At 43.7% G+C, this 11,255-nt stretch overlaps 2 protein-coding genes across 2 annotated transcripts; both read left to right on the forward strand.

The window, feature by feature from the left end:
* Positions 1-5,215: 5,215 nt before the first annotated feature.
* On the forward strand, positions 5,216-6,133 carry LOC108031223 (uncharacterized). The gene is made up of 2 exons (XM_017104459.3): positions 5,216-5,514; positions 5,573-6,133. Exons 1-2 carry the CDS (start codon positions 5,461-5,463, stop codon positions 5,930-5,932), a joined length of 414 nt encoding a protein of 137 aa, XP_016959948.1. The 5' UTR covers positions 5,216-5,460; the 3' UTR covers positions 5,933-6,133.
* Positions 6,134-6,378: 245 nt separating this feature from the next.
* On the forward strand, positions 6,379-8,535 carry LOC108032200 (SLIT and NTRK-like protein 5). Its single transcript, XM_017106058.3, has 2 exons — positions 6,379-8,097; positions 8,161-8,535. Exons 1-2 carry the CDS (start codon positions 6,436-6,438, stop codon positions 8,176-8,178), a joined length of 1,680 nt encoding a protein of 559 aa, XP_016961547.1. The 5' UTR covers positions 6,379-6,435; the 3' UTR covers positions 8,179-8,535.
* Positions 8,536-11,255: the final 2,720 nt, after the last annotated feature.

An 11,255-nucleotide genomic window follows, 5' to 3' on the forward strand; every position in this document is an offset into this window, starting at 1 on the left:
ACAATTGGAACATTTTCATGGGATTTTTTGAAGAATTCAACATCAAGCTGGTATGATGAAAAATCTTTCTGCAAGTGAACTTTTGATGCTAGTTTCAGTAGTAACACATATGATACATCATTTTAAAACCTTTTCTTAGATGCTATTAATTTCATTTATTTAAATTTGTTAAAGGAAGGTTAAAACTTAATTTTAAAAATATTATAAAAGTTCTGTACTTTTTGTAAAATCACACAACAAATTATCAATCATAAAATGGAAAATTTCAATTTTGCCAATTGAATTAAAAGCAACTTTAAATATTGATATTGATGAAATATACTTTTCATACTTTTCCTTAAATAATATTACTCTCCTTAAATTCAAATACTTATTTTAGAAAGTAAAGTAATATTTAAGGAATTTAAAATGTATAACAGTTAAAATGGTTAAAAGTTTAATCATACTTTTTTCAAATATGATTTAGGTTTTCAGTGCAACTTCTAAGTTGACTTGGCTATTTTTTCTATACTTGTTGATGTTTTGACAAAGTTCCGCTTGAATCTCGGGCGGGGAAGCTGCCCAGGATGATCAGACTGGCAAAGAAGTCAGAAGCAGGCAGCCCTGGCAAATAAAGCAATGAAAGGCAGACATCTCCTAAATGCTGCCCACTCGTGCTGCCGAACAAACAAGCCACAGGGCGTGGCAAGGGGCAAAGACATATGCAAATGGCCGGAATCAGGCTCATCCCAGGGCCCATCCACAGCAGCACCCCCGACCCCAAGCTCATCCTCGTCCTGGGCCAACTTAAGTGGTTCCAACTCGGCAGCGATGTGATGCCTACGACGATATGATATGATTATGTTAAATGCCCGTTTTGTTTGCTCACTCACTCGCACAGGACGAGGGCAGGGAGCTGGTCGGATGGCAGGATGGTTGGCTGGTCACTGGGCATTGGACAGCTGCTACCCGTCGCCGCAGTTGTAGTTGTCGTCGTCATGCTCCCTTAACTGATTCCCCGGCTCGCCTCTGCCCTGGACAAAAAGGCGAAAGGGAGCAGCCTCCGTGGGCTCTCGGCTGCATTCAGTTCGCTAAGTTTCAAGTTGACGATTTCATAATTCAATTTACAAGATAAGGCCCACAAGCCGGCGACTGAATAACCAGAACCAGATTCAGATTCAGATTCCGAATCGGCATCGGAATCAGCCAACCAACAACAGGCGGCCACCGCTTTTGGGGCGTGTTGTCAAAAGAAGACAGCGAGCAAAAAGTAAACAAAACACTCGCGGGGAAAAGTCCACATTGAAAAACCTTTTAATTAATTATGCATCAGCGATTGTGTTTAAATAAAACGAAGCTCGGTCAAATCGGATTGAGGGGTTTTGTTTGTTTGCCGGTCGGGGAAATCGCAGCGCAGATCTCTCCGGCTGCCAGTGACAAGCGCGCATCACGCATACGCCAGGATGAGCCCATGTAGATGCGGTCGATAAGATAGCTATCCTCCGGGCGCTCTAATGTATAAACCCAACTATTGTCTGCCTCGTTTGGGATTATCACTCCATTTATAAGCTAAATGGTACGGCGGTTATATTAATAATGATGGAGTCATCAGAGGGCTAAACCATAGGCCTTAAAGATTAACACTCTGGAAAAGTTGAATAATATATCAAAGTTTTGTCAGTTTCATTCACTTCATTTTCCAACAATTTTCCAATATAATGGAAAAATATATACTATTAAGGATTGCAAAATATTGCACACCCCATATAGGGCTTAAAATGGTATTTTTGTTAAAAAAAAGTTAATATAAAACGAAAATATGAAAATATCCTAGTCTGTAATAACCTTTTCCAATTTATGATGATTTTTTACATTATTTATTTTTTCATTGAAATGATGTGTGTAGAAAAGTCAACTAATGTAAAGGCGTTGTATATAATGTATAGACATTGTGTTCCGTGGTAAACATAGTTTATTATTGTTTCACTTAAATTTGGAATTCTGAAAAACGAAACTCAAGAGCTTCCAAAGAGTTAGATTTGGAAATACTATTGTTCGCTGTAAGACCTAATCTCCGATCTACATCTACCCGTGCAATCTGCGGCCTTTCCTCGAGTACACCCTTTAGGATTCGTCGCATCCGTCGAACTTCTTGTGGAACCCTGGGCATGTGTGCATTGACTGGCAGAACGAGTCTTCAATCAGAGCATTTGTCAATGGGTCGTCAGCCATGTCAGCAGCATGACTTCTGACACGATCGTCGGATCGGAGCAGGGCGGGTTGCCCATATGCCCACATTCGATCCGACGGATGCTCGGGGGTTGGGGCGCAAGCTAGAAGCCATCATAATTTAAACATGAGTGTTGGCTGCCACTGCGCACTGGGCTAACAATGATGCGGTTGTGGCTGGGCTCTGCGGCTCCGCGGCTCTGAAGAGGATCTCGGGCTGAGGAGCTTCGCTACGGATCTGGAGGGTCGGGTCGTCCATTTGGCGGCCTTATCAGCGACAGCGATGGCAGATTAATCGGCCGCGATAAGAGCCCAAGCCCGAGCCCGAGCCCGAGCCCGAACCCTGGGATGTGGACACGATGACGGGCACGATGACGAGTGCGGATGAACGACCAGGCCGCAAGAATGGAGTGCTGGCGATGATGATGACGGTAGCCCGGCTCTCCAGCACCCTGCCCCTCGCATCGAAGTGCCTTTGCCTACATGCATTCGCTCTCATGTTCTTTGTTGTAGGATTTCTGTTTTGTATTCCCACTTTTCGGGGCTATCCCCGACTCCGGCGAAGGCATTTTCGGCTCGAACTGTGAGGCAAAGGTGTGCCTGGGTTATGCGAAATATGCGTGGCGTTGTCGATCGCATCGGCTCGAGGGATCTGCACACTGCCAAGGGCCCAAAGTGGTTTAGATTAAAGGGTTTAGGTTGCCTGCTCTTGTGTTACTTTATTTTGGGGCGTTATTTGCTCAGCGAGACGTGCGACTGCTTTTGACTCTGGCCCCGGGCCCTGTTCCCCGGCTCTGCGACTGCAGGAAGATCGATCTGGCCGATCGGTCGGTGCACCTCATTGACCTCTCTCTCTGGGACTTTCGGTCCTCCAGACCCCTCAACCCCTCCGGGCTCCCTGCCCATCATCTGGGCATTTCTGTTGTTGTGCCCGCTGAACATCTGTCGATCTTGTTTGGCGATAATTTGAATTGAGTTTTCTCTCCAACTTGGCCAGCCTTCACATGTGTAAAAGTCCAGAGCATTGTCCGAGCTTGGGGAGCTGTGGTGGAGGGGCAATGCCGGGAGGCGTGTTAATAACAGAGCTCATCCTCGTCAAATGGAGGCACGCATAGCAAATGACACCCGATCTAGGCGAAGTGCAGGGCTTTCCCACAGCACTAGGAAAAATCAGACAAGATACACTTAGTAAGTAATAAGTATCTCATAGGTACTACCAATTTAAGGTTTTTGGAAAACATTTTTTTCGGCTTTCAATCTTAAGAACTTTATTATAAAATAGGAATGTAAATTCTAGCTCAACCCAGCATTAACCCACCTCAAGTTACAATAGTAAGTATGGGTAACTATTTTCTGGGTGTACCTGCAGCACCATTACTTCCCCAGAACGTGTCACCTAAAAGGGGGAGTGGGAATGGTTTCAGGAACGAGGAGTAGGAGTGGCAGGGCCGACCAGGAGGAGGTTGGCGGAGGAACCGGGTCCCAGGGCCCCAGCCAATCCGCCGAGCACGTTCAAGTCGTTTTCTCGCAATTAACGCGAAATTCTACGAATTGTTTAATTAGAACTCCAGTTTCGGTTCCCAGTTTTCAGGTTCCATCTTCGGGTCTGCGAGCTGTGTGCAACCTCTGCACGTTTGTACCTCGTGGTTCTGCTGCTCTTCCCTCGCTTGTTCCGAGCTGCATAATCTTTTTTGTAAACATGAAACTCGCGCCATTATATCGGGCCAACGTTTGCCAGCCAACTTGAGAATGGAATGGTATGGTTAAGGTATGGTGTGGTATTGGCATGGGTAGTGGGGCTCTGAGATCTTGGCCCAGAGCCCGGCTGCTTTTTACATGCTCGCCTGCCCTGCGCCGTGTGGCAACGATTTTAAATTTAAAATCTGTGAATTTGAAGCAGTTTATCGAGACTCGACTCGAATGCAGCCTCCTCGTCCTCGTCCTCGTCCTGTGCTTAGGTGTTGTGCCCGATGCGACCGACCGATTAAATCATTAAATATTCCGATTGTGTAGCGTTATAATGAAATGTTTTTAACGCTTGTCTGATTTGGAATTATGCAGGGAATTAAAGGATCTCTCCCTCTCGCTGCCTTTTATTTGCTGAGTGAAGGAAATCTTATTTATGTGGAACATGTTGGACGGTTGTCCACGATAAGCGAAGATGTTCCAGACATTTGCTGGGTTTGGCTGGGCACTGAAAGATGAGCCGAGGGCTTTGATTTTCTTCAAACGTATTTATCTCTTTTTTTTAGCTTTGTAATTCAAAGACTAGTGCAACTACATGCAGAAATTATTGGAACAGATCATTTTAAGCTTATATACTTCTGTTACTCTTACTTAATCACATTTAATATTCATTTGAATGCGCGCCAATCAATCGATAATTTAATATCTACGCACTTTGCATAGCTTGTCTCAGTGATCGATATATTTCAGCTCGTACAGAACAGCTGATTCGTTCCATCTCTAGCTCTTTCGGATCGGATAATACTGTTAGTAAGTCGGATGTAGGAATCGGATAAGTTTAAATTTTTGGAACATGTGGCATATCTTGATGATTGTCCTTCTGATGACTTCTTCAATGCTCAACGTATTTCAGATCCTGCAACGTTACCATTTTAAAGGAACACACATCATTCCCCATGAAACATCTTCTTTGTCCATGATCTCTCATGAAAAATTGCATAATAAAAACTATTCCAAAGACCCAGAAATAATTCATAATATTTTGTAATATATATATTTAAAGACTTAATATTGTTCTTTGAAGAAGTTACTTTATGTATAAAATACAATGGTAATAAAAGCATAAAGAACTGAATTATTTTTCTCTTGAAATCTAGTGACTTTTTGAACTCAGAAGCATAATTCTTTGTAGATTGAGTGCAACAGATAAGAAATACCCGGCGTTCTCTGATTATTTTATTTAAATGCGCGCCCATCTATCGAGTGCGCTTAATAGCCAGACGATTTCGAACTGATTCGTACATTGTATTTTCAGGAGTATACCAGCTGATCAGTGCCGCCTCTATAAAGTAAACAATCTTGAAAAAGTTTAAATCGTTTCTAAAGTATCCGATTCTTGTGCCCCTCAAATATCTGCTGAAAATTGTCCTTAAAAAATTTAAATGAATTACACATTTTTTTAAAGAGAGGGTACTCCAACTTACATACACTACACGCTCAATATTACCAATCAATTATTCCAACCCAGCAGCCATTCAACGCATCGTAATATTTTAAAAATAGATCATGTTTATTCAGTATCTCCTCCTCGTATCTGCTATTGTTGTTTTGGGAAGCGACGTGAGTTTAGAACATTATTATCAACAAAACTTTAAATTAAGAAAACTTATTTTTAAAGGTCAATAACATTTCTCGAGGAGAGAAACACCAGGATCTTTACAACCCTGAACATCAGCTTGTACAAAAACGAGATGTAGGAGGCGAATTGGAGCACAGCACCCAAGCCACAACCGATTCCCAAACCGAATGCCAATCCAAATCTCAGCCTGAACTCAATGCCAAAGCCAAACTGCACAAGTGGACCTGGTACGACATCCTCATCGTAGTATTCCTGATCTTAGTGGTGATATACGTAAGAATGAGCCTGTATAAAAGGGAAGGGGACAACTGCTGCTTCGGCTGCAAGTGGGGGCGGACAACCACCGAAAGGCCCGAAACCAGGACTGGGATCCTCAACCAACAAGAAACTGAAACATGAATATTTGCAAACAACTAATAATTCATTTTCGGCTATTATATTTTTTTATAACAAAAATGTCATTTTCAGTTCATAACAACAGTACCATCACCTCATTATTTAAGTGAATATATGTCATACATATTTTCATAATTTGAACATTTTTATAAAATAGGGAAACAATTAATTTTATAATAAATGTTCCATTAACTTGATCATGAAAAGAAACATTAATGGGTTAATTAATATAGAAGTAATTTCAATAATTAACTTATGACTGACATTTTTTTTGTAATATAACATGGTCCACCCAGAACCTTATCGCCTTGCAACATGTGGAGAGAGCTTTACTTTGTTGTCATCAGCAAAGCTTCCCGGGGGCTTTGAATCAGCGCCCACCCAACTCTCTTCCCGCTGATCCAGCAAACTAGGCGATAAGGAGACGATTCTGTGTGCATCTCGGATCGACTTCAGTGCATTATTTGCGGTCTGACAAAGCGCGAGCCAAGTGGAACATAAATAAAATGCAGTTCTACATATTCATTTTGATTGGAATTTTTGGCCTGCAATCATGCGATGCTCTTGCCGTTTTCGATGACAGAGGAAGCCTGAATATCAGCGCCAGCTGTCCGGACTCCTTTTGTACACTAAGTGAACGACTGGAGGCCTTCTCAGCAACTCCAGCTTATGGACTCCGGGAGCTGCACCTGACGAACTGCAGCCGCCAGTCGATCACCTGGCGGGTGCTGAGCCTAACGCCCGGTCTCCGGACCTTGGTCATCCGGAACTGCGCCTCCTATCACCTCAGCAAGGAGAGCTTGAGGCCCGTGCGGAACCTCACCTCCCTGCAGATGCAGCACACCAGTCTGGGAGTCCTCCGGGATGAGATCTTTGCCACGGTGCCCCGCTTGGAGATCCTGGAACTGGGTCAAAACATCATCCACACAGTGCACATAGGCGCCTTCAAGGGCTTGTCCCGATTAAGATTGCTGGGCCTGCAGGGCAATGGCATTCAGGAGATCCTAAAGGGTACCTTTGACCCCCTGGTGGAGCTAGTGCATCTGGATTTGAGCAGCAATCAGCTGACCAGCTTGCCCCAAGATATCTTCGCTAAAAACACCCAGTTACAAACCCTTCTCCTGAACGAAAACCTAATGAAGACCCTACCCCCTGAAGTGCTTAGCTCCTTGCCCAATCTTCGGCTGCTCGACTTGGGCCATGCTGGGGAGCTGGATATTCTGACGCTGGACCTTCACAATATCGAGCACTTGGTAATGGAGGGCAGTAGTCTGTCTAGTTTGGTCTTAAATGGAGGCTTTATGAGACTGCACGCAACGAACAATGAGCTGAGTCATCTGCAGGTGGGAAACAAAAGCTCGGTCATCGAAATGGATCTGCGTGGTAACTTATTGAATGGAAATGAAACCGCCAGCTTGCTAAGAGGCATGTGGAATCTCGAAAGACTGGATCTGTCCAAGAATAACATTGAAGCACTGCCGCTACACGGCAGTGGATCGGATGATTCGGACTCCCAGGAGCTGTTTCTCCTACCCAGCTTAAAGTACCTGAGTTTGGCCCACAACCGTTTGGTTCGCCTGCCTCCGGATTCACCACTTCTCTCACCCCGTCTCAACGTTTTGGACTTGTCCCACAATCTAATCCTAAACCTGGATGTTGAGATCTTGCGAGGTCTGCCTGTTCTGACGGGTCTGTTCCTGGAGGGAAATCGCTTGAGCACCTTCGACTACCAGCTGCTTCATCAGCAGCACGAGGGGCTCGAGGAGCTGGGTCTGCACCAGAATGCCTGGTCACCTGGTCTATACCGCAAGATGTTCGTCTACCTCAGCGATCGCGGAGTTCACCTGCAGGCGGAGATCCCAAAGAGCGATCCGAAGGGCAGCAGTCCGGCGGACATCGATTGGCCGCCAACTGGGAGCCAAGCGGATGCCCAGAAAATGGATCCACCGGGAGTGTCGGGCATACATCCCTACTGGACCCTCAGGGATATCCTGGCTTTCACCACCCTTGTGGTGGTGATGCTCATTTTGCTGATGAATCTGTATCACATCCTGGAGGAAGAGGGCTGCCTGCGTAGGTTTCGCCGCTGGAGGAGGTCAACCGCCCTAGGAGTAGGCCCTTCCAGGACACGGGAAAGCGGACGCCGCCTCGACGAGCAGGACTCCGAAGTATGAGCCTGGTCAACACTTTGGCTTACTAGCTTACAATCCTTTCTCCGTTTCCCAAAACAGCACAGCTCCAGCGAATAGATGGGACAGGCTGCCAAACAAGCTGCTCCGCAAACCAAATAAACGCCAATTTGATGTCAATTTAGCGCTAGTCTTTCCTCTTTTCCCGGCGTGTTGTGGCTATATCTGGTGCTTCCTTGCTTGTTTGAAGCTATCATCTGCTACCCTGTACTTATCATTGTTAGCGAAGTATGCTGTGCTAGGATATATCTCAAGAATGCAAAGGATTTTGGCTAATATTTAATGATAAATAAAATTCAAATACGCCTTGAAATAGATACAAAATTTAGGATTAGGTTTGGGTTCTTAAAAGTTGTAAAAAAAAAAATATATCAGCTTTGTAATCAGGCTAATGAATGATATACTTGCAAATAAATATTCATGGAAAGTTCTATTATCATTATAGGTAGGTATTTTTTCTAATTAACATTATTAAATCAGATAGTTTATATAAAGGGTATAGACTCGGTCACTTCTTCCAATAAGGAAGGGGTATATATTTTGCATATGAAATCTTGTCCACGAAAGGATAGAAACATTGTCCAGAACAGAAGAAAAAATAATAATACACTGAAAAACTAAAAAAAATAACTATGGTTTTTTATTTAGAAAAATTAAAAATATATAAAAAAATCATTTAAAATTTTTAGAAAAGATTTGCTTTAAGAGAAATAATACTTCTTGCAATTTCCCAGTTCAAAACTTGAATGGGCATCCTTTCCCTTTTTTCTCTGTGTAGAGGATAGCTCTGCGGAGCAGCCGAACAAGATGCACTTACAAGATTCGAACAAAATACGAATTTAATTCAAAATAATTGCACGGCATGCACAGGAGGACATGTGGACTGCTCTCTGGGCCAAGACCAGTTAGGACTCAGCCTGGAAGTTGGCCATATAGAGGGGGTCTCGCAGGGCTGGAGTAGGTAGACCTGGTTGAACATCGACTTTTCCGCCTTCGTTGCTGGCACTTCATGGCATGTTTCCTTCGAGGCCGTGGATTTGTGGCGTTTGCATTTGCGTAGACCTTGCCACAAGCCCACAGACATACAGACTTATATGGCATGCACTATAGCCCCAACCTCTAGAGGAAGGGGGGTTCCTATGCACGTACATATCAACATGTTTTGGGCGGAAATTTCACCCGTGCTTATGTTTGGGGGTCCTCTGCTCGCTGCATTTTGATAGGGCATCGCAATTTCTGAGAAATTGTATTTTGATTTATTTATAATGTTGCAGCGACATGCACATGCATCACACAAAGGTTGCTGTTGCTGTTACTGCTATTGTTGCATTTTCGATTGCTGCCACTATACTTGTATATGGTAAGTTGTTGTTATTACTGGGCATGCGAATCAAATCATTTTGATTAAATTAGAAATATGCAAATTATGTGCAGCTCATTAATTATGCGCCAGCAGATGATTTGGTCAAGCGATAAGACAGGCCAAGAGTGAGGGAGATGGGGAGCTCTGAAGGGAAAGAGAGGGGGAGATGGTCAAAGAGAGAGACAGCATCATCAAATCACCCGCAAAACGCGCGCAAATCGCTTGGCAATTAAATAACTTCACACCGCGGGCTGAGAGGGCGTGGCCGGGTACGCCCACACACGCCCCAAAATTTCGCATTTGAAATGTAAAGCGCACGCGGCTTTTCTGTGAAAAATATTTCAACGATTTGTAAAAAATCGAAAGGCAATAAATGCACTTTTATCCCTCAATTCTCTGGTTTCCAGAAAGGGGTGTGAGCAGGGGTATATTGGGATTGGTATCGAGGGATTCCGGCCTCAGCGAGATAAAATGTTCGAGCAAAAAGGGTTAAGGTATAATCAATAAATATGCACAGCTGTGGAAATTAATCACATTGTTACAAATTACGGCAATAATAGCTGCTAATGGCTTTTAAGTCAATTGATTTTTATTATTAAATAACATTTTACAACCATTTTATGATATCGTTACTGCGGAATCTCCCTGTTAAATGTCTTCAAAGAAAGGTGAGCTATAATTGCATTTAATCTCCTGTCGTATATTGTTATATGTTTGCTATATTTAAATTATCAATCTACCTTAGTTGTAATAATAACTCAAAGTGTTAGAATTCGGAAAAGAGAATCTCTTAATGCAATCATAATCTTAATCTAATCATATTATATTTGGTATTGGATCTATTACCTGAACATATTTTATGGTGACCCTGATCTTGTATGATACCACCGATTAGATCTTATCCTCAAGTGATAAACCCACTGTTTGCTAAACATTTTTTATGGTGACCCCGAACCTTTACTGTATTACCTATTCGATCTTACTTTAGAGTGGTAAACCCACTAAACGCATTGAATGGTGACCCCGACCACCTGTTCAATCAGGTTGTTAAGTGGTAAACTCACAATGTAAACTTATTTTATGGTGACCCCGATCCTTTGCGGTACCACCTATTCGATCTTATTCTCTTATTGAATGGTGACCCCTATCATATCTTATACACCCTGTTATATCTGGTTAGCTAAACATTATTATGGTGACCCCGGTACCACCTATTCGATCTTATTCCAGAGTGCTAGTCCCACTGATTGCAATTGCCGCAAAACATAACGCTTGGACCCCTGGAAAGGGCAATGCGAGCCGCGTCCGATTCCGAATCGAGCCAGGGACAGGGCCAAACCAATCCTGACCACAACCATTTACCAATCGTTCACGCGTCCCGGGGGCCGCCAGATTCTGCCTGCCATTGCGTGTGTATCGCCGCACCGCCCCTCGGCGACCACCCCCTATCAATGTGCATTCGCTTCCCCACCCCCTTTGGTTTTTCCCTCTTTTTTGGGGTGGGCGTTGCCGCGGAGGCTGTGCAAAGTGTAAATTTATGATCATGCGATTTTTATCGAATGTGAATGTGAAAAAGAGTGCAACGTTTTTTGCACTTTATAAACAACGGCAGCTAAGGGGAAAAAGGAGAAGGCCAAGCTGCGGACTGGGCCGTCGGCCGAACGCATTATTATTAATACTCGCACGCCGTCTGTCATGTTTTGTATTTAGTCAATTTTTATGTGTGGTTTTATTGAGCGTTTTTTAGCACTTTACGCTGCCAAACCGCGGCCAC

This window comes from Drosophila biarmipes, chromosome 3R (genome assembly GCF_025231255.1).
Source record: "Drosophila biarmipes strain raj3 chromosome 3R, RU_DBia_V1.1, whole genome shotgun sequence".
NCBI classification, from domain to species: Eukaryota; Metazoa; Arthropoda; class Insecta; order Diptera; family Drosophilidae; genus Drosophila; species Drosophila biarmipes.

Coding starts and splice junctions, on each gene's coding strand:
- LOC108031223 (XM_017104459.3), top strand. CDS start 5,461: ATGTTTATTCAGTATCTCCTCCTCGTATCTGCTATTGTTGTTTTGGGA. Junction 5,515..5,572: donor TTGTTGTTTTGGGAAGCGAC/GTGAGTTTAGAA, acceptor TTATTTTTAAAG/GTCAATAACATTTCTCGAGG.
- LOC108032200 (XM_017106058.3), top strand. CDS start 6,436: ATGCAGTTCTACATATTCATTTTGATTGGAATTTTTGGCCTGCAATCA.